Source organism: Caretta caretta, chromosome 6 (assembly GCF_965140235.1).
Source record: "Caretta caretta isolate rCarCar2 chromosome 6, rCarCar1.hap1, whole genome shotgun sequence".
Classification (NCBI taxonomy): domain Eukaryota; kingdom Metazoa; phylum Chordata; order Testudines; family Cheloniidae; genus Caretta; species Caretta caretta.
This window is the reverse complement of record NC_134211.1, coordinates 24,928,347-24,953,875: the sequence shown is the minus strand read 5'-3', so window position 1 is coordinate 24,953,875 and position 25,529 is coordinate 24,928,347. Positions and strand designations below refer to the sequence as shown.

Below are 25,529 nucleotides of genomic sequence, written 5' to 3'. Positions count from 1 at the left end.
GCAGCCCACTGCTCAGGCCCGTAAGCTCTTTCAATGCAACAACCATTTTACGCTGGGCTCAACCTCCCCCATCTTCCAAACCGAATGTCCTTCCCGTCCCTCTCAGCTGTTCAGAGGAGGGGGCTTTGCTCCTCTCGTGCAGGGAGGAAGCCAAGTCTCCGCTCCCCGCTGCATTGTTTTGGGTCGGAATCCCTCTGCAACCAGGGGGAGGAAAAGCGAACACATCCGCGCCCGAGACCTGGGGGGGGGGGGGGAGAAGAAATGGAAAAAAAGCGCAACTCACCCAAAAGACAAAATTAAAGACAAAAAGCAGGTATTTGATGCACTTGGTGCAGCCTTCCACGCCCATTGCTGCGGATTTCTGTGGGCAGAGCTGCCTGCGAGGGGTGGCCTGTTAAATCAGCGCGTGTGAACAAGGAGCCGCAGCTATTGCGGAGGGTAGCCTCTATGTTTTCCTTTGGGATTTCCGCTGACTGGTGAGGTGCTAGGCGGCTTCTCTTCGTTATCTCCTCCCCCATTCAATTACAGACACCCACCCCCTGGCTCTGTCGCTAAGCCACGATCCTCCCACTCAGCCGCAGCCGGTCATTTTTACAGAGGAGGCTACCGCCTCCTGGGGGCAGGCGGCCCCAGCTTCCCACTGCCTTTTATACCATTTCTGAACGACCCCAGAAACAGGCATCAATCATACCGGGCACAGCTGTTCTCAACGTTCTCAAGCGACTGGGCGACTATTAACGGATGAGACTGATGTAAGTAAAAAGAAAAGGAGGACTTGTGGCACCTTAGAGACTAACCAATTTATTTGAGCATGAGCTTTCGTGAGCTACAGCTCACTTCATCGGGTGCATACCGTGGAAACTGCAGCAGACTTTATATACACACAGAGAATATGAAACAATACCTCCTCCCACCCCACTGTCCTGCTGGTAATAGCTTATCTAAAGTGATCATCAAGTTGGGCCATTTCCAGCACAAATCCAGGTTTTCTCGCCCTCCACCCCCCCACAGAAATTCACTCTCCTGCTGGTGATAGCCCATCCAAAGTGACAACTCTCCACACAATGTGCATGACAATCAAGTTGGCCCAACTTGATGATCACTTTAGATAAGCTATTACCAGCAGGACAGTGGGGTGGGAGGAGGTATTGTTTCATATTCTCTGTGTGTATATAAAGTCTGCTGCAGTTTCCACGGTATGCATCCGATGAAGTGAGCTGTAGCTCACGAAAGCTCATGCTCAAATAAATTGGTTAGTCTCTAAGGTGCCACAAGTACTCCTTTTCTTTTTGCGAATACAGACTAACACGGCTGTTACTCTGAAACCTGATGTAAGTAAGTAGCTCTTACTTAAAAGTCTCTATGTCCAGATTCACAAACCACAAGTGACTACTGAAAAAAATATAAGGAGTACTTGTGGCACCTTAGAGACTAACCAATTTATTTGAGCATGAGCTTTCGTGAGCTACAGCTCACTTCATCAGATGCACGAAAGCTTATGCTCAGATGAATCGGTTAGTCTCTAAGGTGCCACAAGTACTCCTTTTCTTTTTGCGAATACAGACTAACACGGCTGTTACTCTGAAACCTGAAAAAAATATATTGCTCTTTTAAAGGCTCAAGTGTACATGGCCATGGAATTCAACAGCGGAGCAGCTACCGTGCCTGGGGATTCTTCTGGGGGCCTACTGGAAGTTCGAGGGCTGCACCGAATTTTGGGTAAGAGGGTTGGATTTCAGCTTACATGCGGCAGTTTTAAATTTGGAAAAACCGATTTCCCCATCCCTCATCTAATCTGTATAATTTGTATTAGGCCCTGATGCTGAAAACACTTAATATTCATGCTAAACTATACTGTCTGGAATAATCCCATTGAAAGCAATGGGAGTAAAGTTAAGCACTTGCATAAACCTTTGCAGGATTCTGGGCCTTAATGCATCCAAGGAAGAGATCCAGTTCAGCTGTGTTTGAACTGCAAACACACTTGATCTGAATTACAATTATATTTGACCTTTCAGCACATGAAATTCAGAAAAAAAAAAAAGATAAAAACAGACAACATACATATTTTTAAATTTAATAAAATTTTGTCCGAAACCAAGTTCTGCTGACTTGCTCATCCCTAATAAAATGTATTTCTTGCTCTGGTGCTGATCCTACCACTCTTACTCATGTTGAGGAGTACCGTACTCTGCAAACAGGTTTGTGAATTCCATTGGGGCTGTGTAGGGAGGATAGTAATTCTCAAAGTGAAGGTGACAGAATAATTATTTATTAAAGGGGCACCTACAGGTGCCAACCAAGATCAAGGTCCCAGTGTTCTAGGCACTTTACATACACATAGTAAGGGAGATCCAGATCCTCCAAAGTATTTGGACACGTACCTCCCACTGATTCCTAGGCGAGAGAGTCTTTGCTCCAAAGAGCTTACAGTTTATTTAGACAAGATGTAGAAAGGCAATATTATCCCTCTTTTCAGATGGGGAACTGAGGCACAGAGAGATCAAGTGACTATCCTCCTCTCACACACAGATTCTGTCGCAAAGCCAGGAATTGAACTCACACACCTCTGATCCTAGTCCAGTTCTTTAACTGCAACAACATTCTTCATCTGGTCTTCTGATACTGGCTTTATTGGAATTAAGTATTGCCTTATGAACATTTCAGACACTGTATTCTGGAACTGCAATGTAGAGCCTTCCACAGGTTTAGCCTGATATCGGTTTGGTTCACTGTGAATGCATCGAGAATGTCCATACTCTTATACAGGAGCTTTTTTCCAGCAGTTAGGCAGCAAGTGACAGAAGCTTCATTTTTCTATCTTTGCTGTACTTTTCTTTCCCCATCTTGTGCCTGTTCATCTTGTCTTGTCCTTTGGGAAATGGGATTGGACTCTAACAACAGCTCCAGCCCATCTCCGTTAACTTCTCTTCCCTAAAAAAAAGGACAGTTATCATACACCTACAGTTTCAAGGCCTTTGGATGCCCCTATACCTGCATCTCACAAAGTAGCATTATTTACACCATCCTAATACATCATGATGTAGCCCTATTTACCCCCACCTGCACCCCTGAGACCTTTGTGGATTCTACTTCCCCATGCACGTGGTTCACAGCCTTTGGATCTTAGTGTGGATTCTTGTCACCCACCTGTTCAGCTGATATGAGGCCTTTCATAGTATAGTTCATTCACCTTAGCATTGGATGAAAGACTATAGTGCTATTTACCCCAGACCATACTTTTAAGATCTTTGTGTGTATTTTCCCCCTCATCCAGCATGGGACTGAGGTGGCACTGTTTACACTGGTCCACAGCTTCCAGACCCAACTGACTCAACTATGGATTTCACAAATGAAATCTGAATGTACTTAACAAAGATGGTCAGTGGAATCAACTGTTGTCATGGACTAACAGTGATCGGTTGCTATGTGACTGCCAAAACCCAGCCAGGTTGGGGGACAAAACATAAAGGACAAACCCAGATAATTATAGAAGTGGGAGAAATTTATCTTGTGAGGACCTTCAGTTCCAATGACTTTTTCCCCTCCATTACACTGATGATGAGGCACTGGTATAATGGGGTGATGAATATTTTCTCTCTGCAGTATTATGAGAAAAACTATTCTCTCCCTGGCTTAGTAATAACCGAACATCCTGTTGTGTGCTCTGGCTAATCAGAACCTGGCCTATTCTTAGAAGTGTGATTTAATGTATATCTATAAGCTAAAAGAAAAGGCATACTTGTGGCACCGTAGAGACTAACAAATTTATTTGAGCATAAGCTTTTGTGAGCTATAGCTCACTTCATCGGATGCATTCAGTGGAAAATACTGTGGGGAGATTTATATACATAGAGAACATGAAACAATGGGTGTTACCATACACACTGTAACGAGAGTGATCAGGTAAGGTGAGCTATTACCAGCAGGAGAGCAGGGGGGGGGGGAAGGGAGGGGAGGAGGGAGAAAACTTTTGTAGTGATAATCAAGGTGGGCCATTTCCAGCAGTTGACAAGAACGTCTGAGGAACAGTGGGGAGCGGGGGGAGGGGGATAAATATGTGGAAATAGTTTTACTTTGTGTAATGACCCTTCCACTCCCAGTCTCTATTCAAACCTAAGTTAATTGTATCCAGTTTGCAAATTAATTCCAATTCAGCAGTCTCTCGTTGGAGTCTGTTTTTGAAGTTTTTTTGTTGAAGTATTGCCACTTTTAGGTCTGTAATCAAGTGACCAGAGAGATTGAAGTGTTCTCCAACTGGTTTTTGAATGTTATAATTCTTGACGTCTGATTTGTGTCCATTTATTCTTTTACGTAGAGACTGTCCAGTTTGACCAATGTACATGGCAGAGGGGCATTGCTGGCACATGATGGCATATATCACATTGGTAGATGTGCAGGTGAACGAGCCTCTGATATTGTGGCTGATGTGATTAAGCCCTATGATGGTGTCCCCTGAATACATATGCGGACAGAGTTGGCAACGGGCTTTGTTGCAAGGATAGGTTCCTGGGTTAGTGGTTCTGGTGCGTGGTTGCTGGTGAGTATTTGCTTCAGGTTGGGGGGCTGTCTGTAAGCAAGGACTGGCCTGTCTCCCAAGATCTATGAGAGTGATGGGTCATCCTTCAGGATAGGTTGTAGATCCTTGATGATGCATTGGAGAGTTTTAGTTGGGGGCTGAACGTGATGGCTAGTGGCGTTCTGTTATTTTCTTTGTTGGGCCTGTCCTGTAGTAAGTGACTTCTGGGTACTCTTCTGGCTCTGTCAATCTGTTTCTTCACTTCAGCAGGTGGGTATTGTAGTTGTAAGAATGCTTGACAGAGATCTTGTAGGTGTTTGTCTCTGTCTGAGGGGTTGGAGCAAATGCGGTTTATCTATTCAGGGGACACCATCATTGGGCCTAATCACGAAAGCTTATGCTCAAATAAATTTGTTAGTCTCTACGGTGCCACAAGTACTCCTTTTCTTTTTGCGAATACAGACTAACATGGCTGCTACTCTGAAATCTATAAGCTAGTTTCTGATTAGGGGAAATAGTTAGTCCTAAAACTTAACTGATAAAATATAAACTTTCTTGTGGTTTGACATGAATTGCCTTTGGCAGAAAGCGAAAGGAGTTACTTTGGCACACATCAGATTCTTTCAACATTTTTTCATAGCTTATGTGATCAGTTGCAAACTTTAAGTTTCAGCCAATGTTGAGAACTGGCTTAAAACAAAGTTCTTAATAATAGAGTAATTTAACTTCATGTGAAGATTATTTCTTTTAATTAAGTTACTTTCTGGAATTATAGCTGTTGTCTTTCAGACAGTTTTACTTCCACAGTAAAAAAACTGGACTTTGTAAGAGGTTCAATAGGTGGGGAAAAAGCTGTAATGGTCAGGGTTAAGAAAATTGGGGAGATGAAAGAACCACTTGTTGACCTGTGAAACACTGATTCTTGTAACATCAGTGCTGTCCGATTTATCAGTGAACACCTTTGTGTAATGGCATGGATAATATCTAGCAATATTCATTTCTATATGGGAAAATTGAACAGTTAATTTAGGCATTATGAACTGTAATATGATTTGCTTTATTATTAACACAGTGTGTAAACACTGAATAGAGTCTTTGTACTGATGCATTTTTGATACATTTGTGTTTTTAATGGGGTGACCCAAATGTTCTTTGTGCCCAGGGCCCCAATAAATCTTAATCTGCCTCTAGCCAGAATGTACAGAATAAAAGCCTGATACAGGTGACAAAAATGGTTTCCCAGAATTACATTTAGTTTGTGATGTGTTGTATTAATGAGTTATGTCAAGGAACTTGCTGTACAGTACATGGCGGCTCCCACCTATGTGCAAGCATCTAATCCCATCAGATGTGATTTAAAGTCTCTTTTGCAGCTTTGTGGATTCACTGCAAAATACTTTGGAATTAATAAGTAAAATTAATGTATACAAATTTACTCTGGCAATTTGTGTCACATGCTATTATTCACCCTATGTACATAAAAATGGCCATACTGGGTCAAACCAAAGGTCCATCTAGCCCAGTATCCTGTCTTCTGACAATGGCCAATGCCAGGTGCTTCAGAGGGAATGAACAGAACAGGTAATGATCAAGTGATCCATCCCCTGTTGCCTATTCCCAGCTTCTGGCAAACAGAGACTAGGGACACCATCCCTGTCTATCCTGGCTAATAGCCATTGATGGACCTATCCTCCATGAATTGATCTAATTTTTTTTTTAATCCAGTTATAGTGTTAGCCTTCTCAGCATCCCCTGGCAATGAGTTCCCCAGGTAAACTGTGCATTATGTGAAGAAATACTTCCTTTTGTTTTAAACCTGCTGCACATTAATATCATTTGGTGACCCCCAGTTCTTGTGTTATGAGAAGGAGTAAATAACACTTCCTTAATTACTTTCTCCACACCAGTCATGATTTTATAGACCTCTATCATATCTCCCCTTAGTCATCTCTTTTCCAAGCTGAAAAGTCCCAATCTTATTAAACTCTCCTCACATGGAAGCTGTTCCATACCCCTAATCATTTTTAAATTTGTTAGTCTCTAAGGTGCCACAAGTCCTTCTTTTCTTTTTGCAGATACAGACTAACACGGCTGCTACTCTGAAACCTAATAATTTTTGTTGCCCTTTTCTGAACCTTTTTTCAATTCCAATAATTCCTTCTGTAGGAAGATAAGGGACTGTCATTTCTGATTAGTTTGGTTCAAGAGTTCAGCTTGGGTTCTCTTTTCTGAAATAACAACTACGAAACTAAGTTCTTTGGAACAGGCAGATGTAGCAAGAATGTCAGAAACCTCTTTGAGACATATGTGTGCCACTAATTACAGTCCAAATTTACCGCTTCTTTCCTCAACATGCAGGCTATAGAACATGGGTAGGGAAACTATGGCCTGGGAGCTGCATCCAGCCCTCCAGACGTTTTAATCTGGCCCTTGAGCTCCCGCTGGGGAGCAGGGTCTGGGGCTTGCTTCGCTCCCGCTCCAGCCGAGGAGCAGGGTCGGAGGCTTGCCCTGCTCTGTGTGGCTCCTGGAAGCAGCGGCGTGTCCTCGCTCTGGCTCCTACGCGTACAGGTAGCCATGGGACTCCACACGCTACCTCCACCCCAAGTGCCGCCCCTGCAGCTCCCATTGGCCAGAAACCACAGCCAATGGGAGCTGCAGGGGTGGCACCTGCGGACGGGGTAGTGCACAGAGCTGCCTGGCCGCGCCACTGCGTAGGAGCCATAGGGGGGGACGTGCCACTGCTTCTGGGAGCTGCTTGAGGTAAGCGCTGCCTGGAGCCTGCACCCCTGACCCCCGCCTGCACCCCAATCCCCTACCCCAGCCCTGATCCTCCTCCCACCCTCCGAACCCCTCGGTCCCTGCCCAGAGCACCCTCCTGCACCCCAAACCCCTCATCCTCAGCCCCATCCCAGAGCCTGCACTCCCAGCCAGAGCCCTCACCCCCTCCCACACCCCAACCCCCAATTTCATGAGCATTCATGGCCCGCCATAAAATTTCCATACCCCAATGTGGCCCCACAGCCAAAAAGCTTGCCCACCCCTGCTCTAGAACGTACATTTACAACTAAGGCACATTCTGGCAATACTGTACACAAAGGCTTTGTAACAGAGGCCCAGCTCCGCCACTGGCCTCTTCCCTGCAGAACCTGCACATGCTTCACAAGGTGTGTGCTTAGTGACACTTTATTTCTATTTCCCTTCACCGATATCACCACCGTCCCCCATGCTCCCACCTATTTACAACCTTTGCCAAGCTTTAGGCCCTCTCAGCAGGACTTGAGGGGAACAGAGGGCTCCCTACTCTGAGGTCTCTCTATAGCGAGGCTCAGCGAGTCCTCGCCCTCTCTCTCTCCTTCTTGTATTTCCTTCCTGTGCCTCTTTTATCAGCGTTGGGCTGATGGGGCCAATTAAGCTTTCCCCCACACCCAGCCCACCAGCCTGATTAGATCATTACCCCCAAACAGTTTCCACTGGAGCACTAATCAGCCTCGAAGTAATCAGAGTGCAGGCTGCTCATTCTATGGCCCCTTCTTCAGTGTGAGGGAGACCCTGGCGCACATCTACCTCATGTGCATCAGGTCTCAGGACCTTTTCTGGCTCCTCCAGAACCTTCTCCTTAGGTTCTGGATGCACTTTTCCCCACACTTCCTAATTGATGCACACCCCATCCATGGCCCCACGAAGTTGCGAGACCTCCTCGTCAACCTCCTCCTGGCACTGTCCAAGGTGGCCGTCCATCATACCAGGAAAAGGATGTTGGATGGGGAGGTGCTCTGCGACTGTGAGACCTATTTCCACTCCTTGCTTTGCTCACACATCCAGGCAGAGCTCCTCTGGGCAGGGTCTGCTGGCTCCCTAGACATCTTCGAGGAGCAGCAGGTGCTGTCTGGGCTTCGTTGCTCAGTGTCCCCCTCTGGTTCTCTGCTTATGACTCTGTGACCCTCACTCCTGTCCCTGTTTTAGCATTTGTTGCCCCCTGAACCTGCTTGAGCACTGGGTTCAGTAGTTCCTCCCCTTAGGCTGAGGGAGGGGCCTCCGATGTGGGCGGGTGCAAGACCCTCCTGGGACTTCAATCATTCCCTGCACTCTGTCAGAAGCTTACATATAATACATACCCCTGCACTCATTCCTGCAGTATAAAAATACTATTTCCATTGAGGCCCAGAGTCTAAACATTTAAGATGTACAATTAATGGCAGTTGAAAGTGTGCTTCTGATGTTTTTTAGGTTTCAGAGGAACAGCCGTGTTAGTCTGTATTCGCAAAAAGAAAAGGAGTACTTGTGGCACCTTAGAGACTAACCAATTTATTTGAGCATGAGCTTTCGTGATGTTTTTTAAACACTGTAAGGAAGTGAAGCCTAAGACCTTTCAAATATTCCCCCCTCTGCCATTATTTTTGGGCCTCTATGCTAGAGTTCAAAAGCCAGTCTCACGTATGTGGGCCTTGGCATGAATGTGATGGCTCATTAGCGTCTGTTAAAACAAACACTGAGTTAGCAGTCTTTGCACCCCACTTTTTACGTAGGGTTGCCAACAGTCCCGTATTATAAGGGATGTTTCTTATTTAAATAAAATATAGCCTGTCCCACACTAAATCAGCATAAGACACCTTTTATCCAATATTTTTCAACCAGGATAGTGCCATTGGTTGCAACTTGACTTGGTGCACAGGGTCACAATGCGACTCAAATTTGGCCCAGCGACCTCTCCATCATGCCTATACAGCCCCTGGATCTCTGAGTTTCTCCCGTATTTCTGATCAGTGTTGGCAACAGCTGGGTTAAAATTGCTAAAAGAAACTAATGATTTTGGATGCAATTTGAGATGCCTTAAGGGACCTGATTTTCAGGGTGTGTGTCCTTACCACTTTCTGAAAATCAGACCTCTTTAAGATGTCTTAAATTGGGTGCCCAAATCACTAGTCACTCTGAAAATCTTGATGATTTTTGGATGGTAACATAATTTTGCCTCCTAGTCAACACCAAAAATATCTGTGAAAATTATTGACTATTATAAATATGCAAGGACATAGATGGACAAGAGGGACAGGCCTTCCTCCCTTCCCCTCTCATGTATGTGTATATATATACACACACACACATACATACACACACATGTGTATATCTGAGGAGTGGGTAAGAGAGAGTGAAACTGGATGTGACCAGCTATTATCAAGCCCCTCAAAGATCAGACTATAAACACAAAACATTGAAAACTTGCCTATGTAACGTGGTGATCTGCACCATCAGGTGGAAATTCTTTTCCATGGCTGGTATAGATTATAGGATTCTAATTCAATGCAATACATTATGATTATTCATTGTTTGTTCAGATGGTAGTCTCATTGTTTACTCTCTCCTTCCTTCCCTCATTAATCTGCACAGAAAAAGCCTATTCTGGGTTGCAAAATTTCTGAATAAAATTTATGATGACTTTTTGGTTAAATTCCTAATCAACTAGCTTGACTGTCACATTTTCTTTGCTATGGGAAAGTTGAATGAAATAACCTGGATTTCCAATTTACCTTCAATCTTACAAAAAGCACAAACACAGAAAAGCTTTAAACAAGGCATCTTGGAATCACATCAGAAGAGTGTGTATTGGAATATTCAGAAATTCACATTGTAATAAATGGATCTAAATCCCACAGAAAGTCTAATGAACCTAGGCAGAGAATACTAAGATGTTGGAGTCTGGCCAGAGTAAGTAGGTTTGAGATTAATATCAAGGAGCAAAAACTGTACAGGATACACACTGGACATTAAAGGTAGACTGAGGGTGCCTTACTGTTTACTTGAAATATATTATTCAGACTCCAGGGGTTCCTGTGTGCCAGATAATCTTTGGTCACTGGCAAACAAAGGAGACAAAGCTGGAGCTTGAGTCAGGGGGAACCTATTTGCTTGTCTGAAGTTGTAGCGGTTTTCTTTAATAAATGCCTCTGCTTTAAAACAGACTGTGATTTCATAAATCATAACATCTAGGAAGCATCACAAATCCCACAATGGGCAGATACACAGGTTATTTCATTTGCAATAAGTGATTCAGTAAACAGGCAGAATTATAGGAAAGAGATCTTTATGAGCATGCATGGAAGTCAATGTTACATGCAGAGAGGCCTGTGGTTCTCTGGTAGCAGCTTTGCCCCAGTTTACATTCCCAAATCCCTCCTGAAATCTGACGCTCTTTCTCCAGTTCCACTCATCACACCCACACCTAAAGAGCATGCCTGCTGCACCATCACAGCACACTCTTTCAGTAGGTCTGCACAGCCCTTGTGTCTGTTCAGAGGATCAGGAACCTATAGTCTGCCTCACCCCATCTGTGGCCGCCTCCTTTTGTGGGGAGTTGGCTGCTCCTGGGGTGCTGGCAGGGAGTAGACCCTGTTCCAATTATGCCTGGTCCCTGTGCAGAAAGGTAGACAGGTTGGGGGTGTGGGGGAGGAGAGAAGCCTTGAACCTTTCCTCCTGCACACACATGTAAGTGCCAGGCAAATTTGTTAGTACCTGTTACACTGAAGAGAAAGCCAAGAGAGCAAAACAGAACAAAAAACCTAACTGCCCTTTGCTTGATAACCTAGGAAATAACATTCCGTCAAAATTACATCCATCCTCACCCAAGCAACAGAGCCGGGGTGAATGAAGACATCAATAACAACAACAAAGGGACCAGAGACTTAGCACAGGTAATGTTTTACATGCATGCATCAGCTGTCATGATTCAGTTGACACTTTCCCTTCAAGTGGAAAATCTCCTCACGTGTCTAATGGGAAGGAGTTTCCAGAGTTTGTTTTCTGTGAACCCTAGGGAGCAGCTGGTTCCTCCCTCAGCACAAGCTGAGCTTGGAAAACCCTTTTTGTTCCTCATCTGCACATTCAGCTCACTCCCCATTTGATCTTCAGCATTGTTTTTTGGAAGAAAAAAACCCATCGCTCTGCCTAATTTTTTCTGTTTCTAATAAACACAACAACTAGATGCCGTCTGTGCAATCTGTCTCTCTAGTTATATTTAAATATTTATATCCATGTCTCTATGGTGACCAGTCGAGTTATATAATGAATAGTGGGAGAGTGTTGGAGAAGAACAACCGGAGGAAGGTGGAGGAGGTTAGAGGCTTCTTTTTAAGGTATAATTACTGTCACAAACTGCGTCTGATAGTTTTGAAATGAATGGAGAACTGCTTTCAGTAAGCAGTGGCCATTGGGGAAAGCCGTGGTTTGCCATACTGGGAGAAATGAACCCCCAGAGGGTCAGACGAGTCTCTAAAACTACCTGAATTGCTTGAGTCTGGCAAAAAAAAACAACAAATCAAGCTGGAAATCCCAGGAGCACAAGCTTTCTCATGAGATCTCGGGCACTTCTAATTCCAGTTGCAATTGAAAGGAGAAAGGGGGTGGGGGAGAAACACTTACATCACTATTTCAGCAAAGGTTTGGATCCAATGTGGGTTTCTTAAATTATCCAAACTGGTTCACCCTTCTCTACTCAAAACACTAGTGTTCTCCAGATGGGAGGGAACCCAGTTGTATAATCAGTAGGCGTTAAGGGCTACAGGGGATGTCATCATTGCTGATGTCAGAACCGTAGAGAGGTTGTGGCTGAAAAAGGGATTAGTATGCCCACAAACAACTAGGGATAATTTAGGAGTTAAACGAGAACACTCCTGATATGCTTTGGAGGGAAGGAGGGGATTTCTCCTTATTGTAATATAAATAATCTAAATGAAGGTTAAAGTGAGAGTCAGCATGGAGGCAGGGAAATGTGCCAAGAGCACAGTCCATTATTCCTACTAGCTGACCTGAGGAGGCGTGTCATGATGTTATCCCATATGAGGATTTCTGGGAGACAAAGTGACTGAAAGCACCCCCGTAGTCACTCCCTGCACGTTATTGTAATAATCTTTGTGCAAAATATGCCTCGTGAGGTATTATTTAAAAACTAACACCACACTGATAATCAATATTCTTGTTTAAAGTATGTACTAAACACATATTAAGAATTATGAACATAAGCTGAAATTATGACTACAATGTTTACCAGACAAGTCTGGGGAGGGAGTAAACTGGTTTTTCAAAGTCAAAGGACAAGCTGACTCCTCTAGCTAGGTGTCATCAAAGTCGATTGGCAATCACCTGTCAAGAGGCCATTCGCAGGAACAGGGCCAACTGCATTTTAGCTAACAACATGGAACCACTTTCACCAGGGGACTCCACATCCCCGTCCCCACAGCTGGAATGAACTTTATCTAGGGGGGAACCTTCAGGAAAATGTGTTCCAAAAGGTGACTGGACTATAACAGTGAGAGGCAAAACCACCCCAAACTATAGTGCTCTCTCTCGCTCTCTCTTTCACCTACGATGACAAAGGAACCAACCCTTTGACTTTGGGGAGGATCCTGACCTGAACATTTTCTGTTGCTGGGACCCTATGGTGAAGGTTTTATCTTGAACCAAGTCTAGCTTGTAAAGTGTCAGCTACTAGGAAGGTTTAATCTTTATTTTTCTTGTAAGCATTTCTGACTTTAATATGTTATACTTGTACTCACTTAAAACCGCTCTCCCTTTGTAGTTAGATAAACTTGTTTTATTTTTAATCTAAAGTAATCCAGTATTGTGTTTAAACCGAACTCTTTGGTAACTCCAGTCAAAATAGCAAACTGTTAAATATTGACCCTTTACAGGGGCAACACACCTTTTATATCTGAACTGCCCAGCGAAAGGCTGGACAGTGTAGAACACAGGTTTTGGGGAAATTCAGGACTGAGAGAGCGTTGGAGTCACCCTGCAAGCAAAAAGAACAGGAGAGGACTTGTGGCATCTTAGAGACTAACACATTTATTTGAGTATAAGCTTTCATGAGCTACAGCTCACTACCTGATCACTCTCATTACAATGTGTACGGTAACACCCATTGTTTCATGTTTTCTGTGTATATAAAATCCCCCTACTGTCTTTTCCACTGCATGCATCCGATGAAGTGAGCTGTAGCTCACGAAAGCTTATGCTCAAATAAATTGGTTAGTCTCTAAGGTGCCACAGTCCTCCTTTTCTTTTTGCGGATACAGACTAACACGGCTGCTACTCTGAAACCCTACAAGTATCAACCAAGGCTGGTAGAAGCCAGAGTGTGACTGGTGGGTTGCTGACAGGCTGCTGGGTCAGAGTTGCTAGACCAGGGCTGCTCCTTTACCCAGACACTCAGGGTGTGAGCTGCATGCTGTCAGGCTATTTGCGTGCAGCCCAGGTTGGGAGCTACAACAGCAAAGCACTGTGAAGCCTCCTAGGTTGTGGGGCAGGCAGCAACACCACTGCTGACTGGTCTAGATTGCACCCTGGAATTTGACACACAGCAGATGTCAAGAATATAAGTTTATTCCTTGGCAAGCACAAGCAGTATGTTCAGCCTTGTCCAAGAAAAAGAAACAGTCCCTGTGCGAAGGAGTTTGCAGTTGATATAAAAGGCTACCATAAAGTGCACTAGTAGTTCTAGAGGAAGATCGTATCTTAAAATCTCTTTCTTTTTTAAATATCTAGTATAATTTTTGGACCTAAGCTTTATAAACAGTAGACTTCCCAAACAAACTGTGATTTTCACTAATATGTTCACCATTGACAACTGTTCAATAACTCTTGTGCAAATAAAGCCATCTGCCTTTTCAAAGTGGCTGTGAAGACACATCTGCTCCAAATACTCATACAAATATTTGAGCTCGGATTGGTGATGCTTTTGCTTTCAATGAACATGACTGAAAATAAAAATCTCACTCGGACATCTGCAAATAAAGAGAATCACAAGCAAACAGTGAAACAAGAATATTCATTTTATTGGTAAGAATAATCATTAACACTTTTCCCTTTATATTTACCCAGGTCTCAAAGAGACAGCACCTTTTATACAAGAAAAGATATCTGACGTGTGGACAGGTCTGTGGTCAGTTTAAAACATTCCTTCAGGAGCATTCTACTCCAGAACTGTCACAGACTGATCAATGGTCTTATATGTCTACCATATAAAGAGAAGTGCTCTTATGTTTAACCCTTTTGATGCTGGATATATCAAGCTCTCCCTAAGCACACATTTGTTTGGCAGTCTGGAGGATGTCAGCAGACTAAAGATTAGTGAGCTAAAGATAGCACAGAATTGGAACGTAAGTCTGCCCTAAAGTTTTTTTTCCCAAAATCTGATCTTCATTGTGTAAAGCATTTCCTATCCCCATAAGTGATAAATGAGACCAAGCTATCCAAAGGTCTGTTCTCCTTGAGACCTTCCTAGGAGCTCAGTGCATTTGTAGTATGTCCCAAATTTTGTAGTTGGGAGAGGGAAGAAGACACTCTAAAGAGCATGCTGTCCTGGGGTACAGTCAATAATGTCTCCCCAGTAGGCCTGTTACCTACAACTAATTGTGGGTTTGGATAGCCAATTCTTAAAGCTATGTGTATTTTTCCAAAGTGGACTCTCTCTCTTCAAACTTCTTCATCACCCCACCATTTTTCCCAGCACTCTTCTCCACTGTTCTACCTGATGTAACAATCTGATCGGAAGATATGATATTTACTCCTAGTTGCTAATCCTTCCAGAGAAGGTTTTGTCTTTTAAATCCTTTCTTGTCCCAGAAGGGAAATAAATACAATTATTATTGATGGAGCTGGTAGCACTGACAGTTATTAAGGTTGCCCAACATTTCCCTTTACAAGACCATTTTCAGCTGCTTATAACTTTGCCAAACTTTACTTGTTTGGGCTGAAATTTCCTATTCCTGGTGTCTGCCTCAGGCTGACTTCTTCTGGAATATTTCAGCCAAAACAGTGCAGCTGTTTCCAAGAACAAGGCTGGGGAAAACTATGTTGTTTTACAATTTTAAAAATACTCTGGCAGCCTTTTCTTTGAAAAGCTCTAGCTCCCCCATACTTTGAAGCAGGGACTTCAACTTTGGCAGGGGTGGCTTATGTCATCCCACAGAAAATCTGCCCAAATATGGCCAAGTTTTAAGCCTTTTAAAAATCACATTCACACATGTTCAGCAGAGACATTTTTAGAGACCCTGCTCTAGGAATTAATATAGAAGCGTAGAGTAGGAGGTTGTGGTGTGTAGAATCCTGCTTCATTCATTGCAGAAATTGGAAGGTGTATAGTGAATGAGACAGGAGATTGCAGAAAGAGAAAGGATAGGCTCATTGTTAAGACAGCTGAATTGGATTCTATCCCTGTCTTTGCCAGAGAGTTACTGTGTGATGCTGGGTCAGTTACCAAACCTTTCACAGGTGGTCACTACTTATGTTTTTCTCATTTTCTGGGTGCCTGATTTGAAACCCCGGAACCAGACGCGCAGAATCACTGAGAGCTCACAGCTGTCTCTAAAGTCAATGGAAGCTGTGCTTTGAACATCTACAGTGCTATATAATGCAAAATACTCTGAAAAATCAGATCCTAAGCATCTCTGTTAGGCACCTTAATCTTGTTGTACCTCAGTTCCTTCTCTGAAAAACAGAGAAAATAATATCCTGTGACCTCACAGGGGTGTGTGAAAATAAACACATTAACATTTGCGATGCACTCACATATGCTGGTGATGAACACCATAGGACATTAATCGTTCTGTATTCAGAACAGGGTTTGAATAACATGCAGCTAATCAGGCCTAAAGCCACACATTGAAAAATAAAGAGAAAACAAATGATTGACTAGCTACACTTTACCAGATGCACTGAAAGAGGCAGGGGTCTTGTGGAAAAAAATAGCATGTGATCATGTAATTAAAGACTGAATACACACAAGAGGACCAAATTAAGATTGCACAGGCAACCTTCATTCTGGCATTTCCTAACTTGGAGTGCTTGGCTTTGCAACCTTGATAATATTTTTATTTTTTAAACCCGTATTTGGTTTTGCATGGGTGAAATATAGCATAAAAGCCCAAACTCACAAAAAGGGGAAGTCCTTTCAGCTAGCAGTTTGAAGATTGATCCATTCCTAGTAGCTGATTTCCTCTGACCTACAGGCTCCAGGAAGCCTAACAGACCACAGCTGTTTCTGGGCCTTGCTGGTTAACCCTTGCCTTTCCATTACTGAGCTCCACAGCTTTGTGACCCAGTCATGTCCAGGAGCTGCAATCTGCCATACACCACATCCATCTAACCCACCTGCTTTCCCTTGTTCGTTGTCCTCTTCAGCCACAGAAAGCTCTAATCCCCATCTCCACATTGGGGCATGCTCTTTCTGGTGTTCCCAACAACACTGAGTCTGTTTCTGCAGCACTTGCAAATGGGTCAGAACTCCCCAGGCCTTGCTGACTGGCAAAAATGGGAGCTGTAATTCACAACTAGTGACGAGTAGCAACAAGGGTGGAGGCTCTAATGCAGATGGAGCTGATGAACGTTGATGACCGGTAGAGGTCAAAAGGTCTAAACTCTGTCCACACTATAGCTTGTACTGTCGTCACCATTAGAGCTGCACTGTTTGGCACCAGTAACTCTAGGTCCCATTTTTGCCAGTGCAGACATGGCCCTAGTGACAAGTGTGACAGATATTGCAACCCCATGCAGTATTTTTGGGGAGCATGGTATTAAACTTATGAACGGTTATGTGTGATTGCGTTCTACTCTCGGGGGGAGGGTTACCACAGCTCTTACAGGAATTAAAACAGAAGGGGGTGACTGCCCCTGACATTGTATTCCACCCTGGGGTGATTTGCATATACTGGTTCAGGCTGGGTTTTCCAGATACTTGGAAGCAATATATAAAATGCTGAGCTTGGCCTGACTAGTGGTCTTCATTTTGATTCAGCAAATGGACACGACTGTCCGTCCAAGGGGAAGCTCCAACTCTCGCTGAAGGGTTGGAAGGGATGGTGGTCTATCAGACTTCCCAGGTGGATCATGGGTGATTTCTGGTATGTTTAGTATGGGTCTAAATCTGTTTATTGTTTTTATAAGTTTTCTCTGTAATGCTTTTGCCCTGTTAATCAAGGCGCTTGCTTTGAAAGAGCTGTGGGATAACGGGTGATGGCAGGCAATACGCTGGTCATAGCCAGGGCCGGCTCTATGTTTTTTGCCGCCCCAAGATTTGAGAGCACAACTGCCCAAGCAAAAAAAAAGCCACCCCTGGAATTGTGCCACCCCAAGCATGTGCTTGCTTTGCTGGTGCCTAGAGCTGGTCCTGGTCATAGCCCTTGGAGAAAAAGCAATTCACAGCTGCTAGCCATTAGGCAGACTGGCTTGCTGCAAATATCACAGTGTAAGGCCGGGGGCTGTGCAGCATTATAATCCCCTGGTCAGAAGGGAGGGGGACAGGAGTTCCTGTCCAGAGACAGGTGACATGAGAATTCAGAGGGGGGAATACACATACTGTACCCCTGAAAATGTGAAGACAAATACTGGAGCACTGCCTTTGCTCTACTCTTTCTTATTCACAAAACAGGACAGATATATTTAACTGCACATCCTCTTAGGCTGATGGGAGCAGACTCGCAGCTCCTAAGATCTGATTTCATTTCTCTGCTTCTGTGCCTGGGGCTCCTGCATTTATATCTAAAATCAACCTTAAATAAGTTCTCTGATTTCATGTGCCTAAAATAAAAATGCCATTTTAATCATTAACAATGATTAAATTAATTGGTGCTTTGTATCTTGCTTTCTTTTATCACTCACTACCACTTCCTGGGTTCTCAAACTGACTCTGTCCCTTGGGATGCTAAACAAAGTCATTATAATCACAGCATCACTTTCTTTCATAATCCTGCCTTCCTGTTTTTCATCACCACTCATAAAAATAAAATTGATTCTGTTATGTGCACAGCACAGCCAGTTCATAGTGCAAAGCTTTTTAATAAATGATAATAATGGGCTGTCCTATAGTGTCTTTCAGCCAAGGATATAAAAGCCTTTTCTAGTCATTAATCAATCAGGACTTCCCAGTTGCCAGCTTTGGGTGGTAGGCGTTATTTATCTCCATTGTACTAATGTGTAAACTGAGGCACACAGGGGTTGCATCACATGACTTGCCCAACCCTACTCAGCAAGTCAGTGGTAACCAGGACCAGGAATAGAGTCTCCAGTAGGTACAATTGAGGGACAAGGGGAGATTATAAACTACTCTGGGGGCCAAAACAGCCTCTGGCATAAGTTAGAGCAGTCACTGGTTGCTGTAAGTTACAGTAGCCCATCATAGGCTTCCTATGGGCTGCAGTGTAGGCATGTCCGCGATGGTGCCATTCCAAGCCCCCCTGTGCTGCGGAGGAAACATAGTGCCATTTAGGGACTGAGGAGTATGTCCCTGGCCCCTTATAGTGCCTTTACAGTCTTTGTGTGTTGCCAGAATAGCATCCAGGGGCCAGGGTGGGGGAACAGAATGGGTGTCCAGGAGCCCTTAACTCCCAGTCACCTGCTTGGACCACTAGCAGACATTGCCTTTTAAAAACACCTAGTCCAGCATTAACCCCAACGTGCTGAATGAAGAGCAGCAGCAAAGGGAGTTACTGTCATTCTTCTGTGTATAGAAGACTGTGACTGCAAAGTAGGGGGTATTTAAAGCTGGGTAAAAGCTGGGAACAGGGGAAATCACTTTATCAGCACTGGTAGGGCTGTGATGAAGACCCCCAAAGTGTATTTTTGATGTATTTAAGGGGTGCTGGGATGCTCTTTTTTTGGTTGTCCAGGCTGTTGGTGTGATGTGTATCTAAAATATTGTTCTTGTCATACTAGATTTTGGGCAAAACTCAGTGAGGACTCATGGCTGAATGTCACAACCTCAGAAAGGAGGGGAGAACTGGCCACCTCATTGCAAGAAAGTCTACACGATAAGTCTGCTTCTTGACTGGACGAATAACTGGCTGGACTCCAGATGCACTAGCTTGCTGTACAAAGGATGGATTCCAGGTTCCCACTTCTACCACCACAACAATGAAAAAGCTTAACATGCACTGTTCAGGAAGAACAAAAAAACCAAACCAGCCCTCTTTCCTGCCCCAACAAAGTCCAAAACACAGACAACTCCTCTTCCCCACCTTCCAGGCACAGGTGTCACAGCAGTTGCAGATGTGACAAATACTGGATACCTGCCTGTTTCCCCCGATGTAGATCTAGTGGGCAGTAAAAGACTTCTAACAAACATTGGATTTGAGCCCTTTTTTGCTTTTTTACGGTATATAAAGAAGGCCTGAAATGATTTCACCCTCAGCCTCTTACATTAGAAATACCAGACTGGTCCCCCCTGGGTAGGCAGGAGGACCTCTCAGGGCTCTCAGAGATGTTCATTATCTACTCTCCCACCTTAATGGACGGGGATTGGGGGCAGTGCTGAATCTAATAATGCCATCCTTACACGCAAATGTTCATTAAATATGGGAGTTAAATAGATGTGAAAAAACAAGTAATGAACTAATCCCGCTCATTACACAAGTAGGCCAATCAAAAATCTCTTCCCCTTGCATTTGCTCAGCCTCTTGTGAGGTCAGAATTTCACTAGTTCTCCAGTCACCATAGAGTCTTGCAGCCAAAATTAAACAGACCCCCCCAGAAACCTTCCTTTCAGGCATTCTGTTAAATGTTAGTTATTTCTTTTACCCGAACACCATGTTCTTTATATATAGATTAGATGCTTACTTGTTCTTTCCTACCTTGCTTTATTCCTTGCAAACTATGTTCCTGATCTAACCCTAGTGGGTTACTGGTGAGGGGAGGCTGATGACTGCAGCAACAAGGAACAGAAGATGAGCAGGTTGGTAGGTTCCCCTTCTTCAAAGCTTGATTCAGTCATATCTGCCCTTCACTGCTAGGATATGCTTATATGCCAGAGCGACTGCCAGCTGTATGTAGAATACATCTTCCCAGCGCTGAAAGAATTACTGCCAAACTTCATTATACAAACACCACAACTACCCAAAGAGCCTTGTGTGCACACAGAAAGAGTGGGGGAAGATAGCATTTTGCCATGACATACATTTTTATTGAAGTAGTCAAGAGTCATATGACTTTCCAGCTGGCCTTTGGGATAACCACAGCATTAGCTTTGACAGTGACACACACACAGTACATCAGTTTATGTTTAATTTGGTAGCATAGTATTATAATTGTCTGTCATATAGATCAGAGGTTGACTGAAACAAACAATGGGGCAAATCCTCAGCTGAGGATATGCCCCCATCTGTAGCTTTAAAGTAATCTAAAGCATTCTGAAATTGACCCTTGCAGTTTCAGCAAGTTCCTTGCCAAAAGGAGCTGTAATCACAAGATATTTCAAATAGTTAGGACAATGCTTCCTTTTTAAATTAGGAATGTAATTAATAAGAAATATCTAACTAATAATTTACAAACATACAAACACCTTGTTATTTTATGCTAAAAAAAGATGATACAGTCAATTAGCATATTGAACAGCCAAGGTGAAGTGAAAATCTTTATGGTGACCCTGTCCAAATAGTTATAAGGACTAAATGACCAAGAAGTGTGATAAACAGTTTAGCAAGTAGATAAACTGAAATGATTTAACAGATAAAGTGACCTTACCGACCTTATCACTGATGTGTGGGATATAAACACAAATTGGTACAGAGACATGTACAGCTGTTTTGTCTTATTGTTTCATTACCATCAAAATTATTGGTGTTGAACCAAGAAAATGGGTCAAGTAAGTTTACATTGCTGCATAATGACCAACTAAACAACTACACAATTACCAAGGAATGTCATGAGACTCTCTATAAATACAGGAGTTTGAAAGTGGGTATCTGTGCAGACTTCTAAATATGCTGATGGAGAAACTGTGGCCTGGGAAAGAAGGTGGTGCTGTGCAAAGTTGTTCAAGATACACCGCAAGGGGAACCTACAAAAGCAGTTTGTGGAAGCAGATTGCTGACTGGAGCCTGGACTAACAATTGTCTTAAAAGAGTATCACACTAAAGGCACAATTGGTGGCAAAGGATGTTGCAAGCTGATATATGTCCTAAAATGTATAGTGCAAACTGGTATGTCCCAAGCTACTTGTCTGGTTGGATGTTTCAGAATGTCATCAGAAATGAGCAAAAAGAAAAGGAGTACTTGTGGCACCTTAGAGACTAACCAATTTATCTGAGCATAAGCTTTCGTGAGCTACAGCTCACTTCATCTGATTCAGCTGTAGCTCACGAAAGCTTATGCTCAAATAAATTGGTTAGTCTCTAAGGTGCCAAAAGTCCTCCTTTTCTTTTTGCGAATACAGACTAACACGGCTGCTACTCTGAAACCTATCAGAAATGAGGTTTGCTTTCTAATTAGCCCACATCAACTTTACCTGGAAGAGGAGCCAGGCCCCATGGCTCATCAGAAACTGTACAAAACAGCTCTGTTCAGCAATTTGCTCACAGAAACCGAAACATCTGGATGAGATTGCATGAGAGCGGGACTGTCATCAGGTGGCTACTGAGAGCACCCCCTCTCTGCTAACACCTGATGTCTTGGGAAACAAAAGATGGGAAATAAATGGGCATTCAGCACCTAGGTGCTTTTGAAAATCCCGCTAGGTGCTTATCTGCATCTTTAGGCTCCTAACTATCTTTAAAAATCTGGCCCTAAGTCAACAAGTAACTGAGAATGTCGAGGCTAGAAGAACTCATTGCACTGAGCAAAGTATTATTTGTAACAGGAAATCATGCCTGGGTACAGCAAAGATGCCTCTCAGAAAGATTAAGAGCATGTTAAAGCAATCAGCCTAGGTGCTTGTCCACACAGAGACCGATGGTATGTCTACACTACGCAGACTATAGCACCACAGCCTCGTCATGTAATCCAGCCTACAGCGACAGAAGGGGTTTTTCTGCTGGTGTAGGAACACCTCCTCCCCAACCAATGCTAGTGATGTTGATGGAAGACCTCTTCCATCAACTAGTGGCGTCCACGGGGGTGGGGGTGGGGGTATGTCGGCATAGCTATGTCCATCAGGAGTGTGGTTTTTTTCACTGACATAGCTATACTGATGTAACTTTTAGAACCAGGTCTTCATGCATGGCAAGCTGGGGTGTAAATCCACAGGGTACAAGCCTGCTGTGTAGTAACCGGCTGTATGGACCCTGCTACCGTCCATTAAAAGTTCTGCAGTGTGCTTTGAACTACTGCTGTTTGACACACGCAGCAAAAAGAGTGCATGGCAGCTGTGTCCACACACCCAGTTGGTGAGCAGCAGGCTAGTGCCATTGTAGATTTATACCCCAGTTTACCGTGCACTAAGTCGTCATGTGGAGAAGCCCTAGACCATCTTTTGCAGTCACAAGAAACTGACAACTTCTTAGAGAAGAGAAAAAGAATTTTGAATTGTCTAGTTAAGCTCAAGACTTTTGCCACCGCTGAATATTTGGTTAAAGGGTTTACAGTATTTGTGAGCTTCCAGAGAAATTACAAATAGCTTTAAAATTATTCCATGAAACATATATGTGGGATTTGGTGCATTATAATATTGAATATGTGCATAATGGAAAGAGTTTAGCTATGAATATCACCAAGGCAAAGCAATTTTTAATCAAATTGACTTTGATACGTAACTTGTTCAAATTTCTATATTCTAACTCTAGAGAGATTTGGTTGAACTGCCATGGGCAGTCCCATAATCCCATTGACACATAAGCATATTGGTAGATTGATAAGGATCTTTACTTAAGCATCCATAGTTCCACAGTGGTAGTCACATGGTGAGAATAGTGTAAATTTAGGATAAAGTTTGTCCATGTAACAAGACTGATAGGACCTTGAGTTAACTGAGTCTCAGAGATTAAAGCCAAATTGTCAGAAATGTAAACTAATTTTGGGTGCCCTCTTTGAGAAAACTAGTGCCCAGTTTTTCAGAGTACTCCGCATGAATTTATTTATTTGATTGGTTATCTTGTGATACATTGTAACATCCCATGTTGAAGTTCCTTTAAATGCTACCATCTTTATTTTACTTTCCGTAATTTCTTATTTGTTTTTTAAATTTTGTTTTGGCAAACACATTTATAAATTTACATTAGTTCTCCAGTTTGTAGTTCAGGAACAGAATGGACTGTGGGAAACTTGGTGGATAATTAGTTGAATTAAGTTACTTATCCTGTGTGTCCTCTAATGCATTTCTTTCTCCCAGGGGCAATTGATTATTTGGTGGTGGTGTGGGGATTGTGTGTGTGTGCGTGTGTGGGGGATTAAATGTAAGTGGCTGTTTTGCCAAGATTTGTGGAGGGATTGATTGGCATGGTGCATTTGTTTTGGCTATGGCTGAGAGGACGTTCTCCTGGCTGAGGGGTATTAACTGGACTTCTTTTCCTTCTTGATGGTATTTTAGTTTCTTTGTTGCTGGGATATGTTTTGGCACTCTGACGGAGTTTCAAACTGTCAGTTTTCAGGCAGTGGCAGAAGTGACTGGATCAGGGTTTGGTTTTTGGCTAGCTGGGATGGGTGGTTTTCTGGGTGAGGGGCTGGCTGGTTCCTTGCTACCATCCACATCTCACAAGAATGCTAAACATGCCTATCTGTGTCTCTACATGGCTCTGATTCCCCAGCTAGCTGCCTGTCACACTCTCTGTCGGTCTTTACAGAAAATGTCACATCTTCCTCTCCTGTGCTGCCCGATGATCATTCCCACTAGTCAGCTGGCAATGCAGAAGAAGCAGGTAATGCAGTAAAGGGAAACATGAAGGTCTAAGGCCCAACTCCAGTCACCTAGCCACAGCTTCTCAGGGAACTCTGTGGATAACTTTTGGATGGTTTCCCAATTCAAGGGTTGGAAATCCTTGCTCTTGTGGGGAAGCTGGGCGACTGTTTTCTAGGTCTCTCTGAAAATATATTTGCCTTTCCGGTCCAGATTGTTGCTGAAGCAGATGGAGAACCAAAGGAATGAAGTTAAAATCATCCCATAAACCTAAGGAATCAGAGAGGCAAAGAATTAAATATCAGTACTGATTGTTGGATATTACTTCACCTGAGTGCAAAGGTACTGATACACACATCAATACTGAAAATAATTCACAGGTATCAATGAGCTACTGTATCAGGCTGTTGTATACACAAAGAAGTTACTTTACTGTGAAATACTAAGGTTGAAATTTTAACAGAGAGGGAGAGAACAATATCATGATTGAGGCACTTGACTGGGACTCAGAAGATCTGGATTCAATTACTGCTCTGCCACAGACTTCCTGTGCGACCCTGGGACAAGTCACTATCTGTCTGTGCCTGAATTTTCCATCTGTAAAATGGGGATAATGGTACTTCCTTTCTCCCATCCTCTGTCTGGTCTGCTTAGACTAAGTTATTTGGGGCAGAGACTGTGTAACATACAGCAACTAGCACAATGGGGCTCTCATTTCAGTTCCAATACCGTAACATCAGAAGTGAGAATAAGTCAGGAAATGCAAGGTTCAGATTCCCACAACCAAGTTAAGTCTGCTCCTGTGTGTGAACAGTCTGTACTACAATAGTCTCTGATTGAAAAAAATCTCAGTATGTACTGTTTGGAGTAATACAACATACATCACATACATATGTGCCTCTGCGTATTCAAAGGAATGAAGTTCCTTTGTTCTGTAGTATACTAATTTGTTGCATGGTACATCACGTTGCCCAGAACTGTGTGATCATATAATTGAAGGCTGTATCAGAACCTACATGGGCAACATATCAGAAGCCAGGTTGCTGTGGGAATAATGGTGGCTGTAACAATATGTTCCTTATAAAAGTTTGCCTTAATATGAAAGTGCCTCTTTGAATGTATAGTTTGATTTTTGAACATTTATGAACAGCTCATTGGTAGCTGGAAGACAGCAACACCTGCAGTAACTAAGGCAGCCACTGTACACTTCTCTTTGCATCCTGCAATCATAATGGTAAAAATGTTTTAGAAATAGACTAGGCTCCTCCCACCATATTCTTCAAAACCAGTCTTAGTTGATAGCTGCCATTTCACAGCTATGAAATAAAAACCACAACTTTCTTTCAGTAGAGTTGGAGTGAGATTTTCCTATACCCAAACTGTGAAAACACTACCCCAAATATTCCAAGATGTGACACTGCT

General features: G+C 43.2%; 2 protein-coding genes across 7 annotated transcripts in view; both read right to left on the bottom strand.

Annotated features, from left to right (window-relative positions):
* The window catches only part of CD81 (CD81 molecule), an 83,071-nt gene extending 82,546 nt beyond the window's left edge, over nucleotides 1–525 (bottom strand). The window contains exon 1 of the mRNA XM_048855503.2: nucleotides 284–525. Coding sequence (XP_048711460.2) covers nucleotides 284–349 — 66 coding nt within the window. The 5' untranslated portion in view covers nucleotides 350–525. The remainder of the gene's footprint in view (nucleotides 1–283) is intronic.
* A 1,191-nt stretch (nucleotides 526–1,716) lies between these two features.
* TSPAN32 (tetraspanin 32) overlaps nucleotides 1,717–25,529 on the bottom strand; it is a 76,225-nt gene continuing 52,412 nt past the window's right edge. For 4 of the 6 annotated variants that reach the window (XM_048855492.2, XM_048855494.2, XM_048855497.2 and 1 more), the window contains one exon: nucleotides 1,717–2,934. In XM_048855492.2, coding sequence (XP_048711449.2) covers nucleotides 2,818–2,934 — 117 coding nt within the window. In that variant the 3' untranslated portion in view covers nucleotides 1,717–2,817. Of the gene's footprint in view, nucleotides 2,935–20,440; nucleotides 24,378–25,529 lie in introns of those variants that run through there. The other 2 variants (XM_048855493.2, XM_048855495.2) reach the window with 1 other exon arrangement.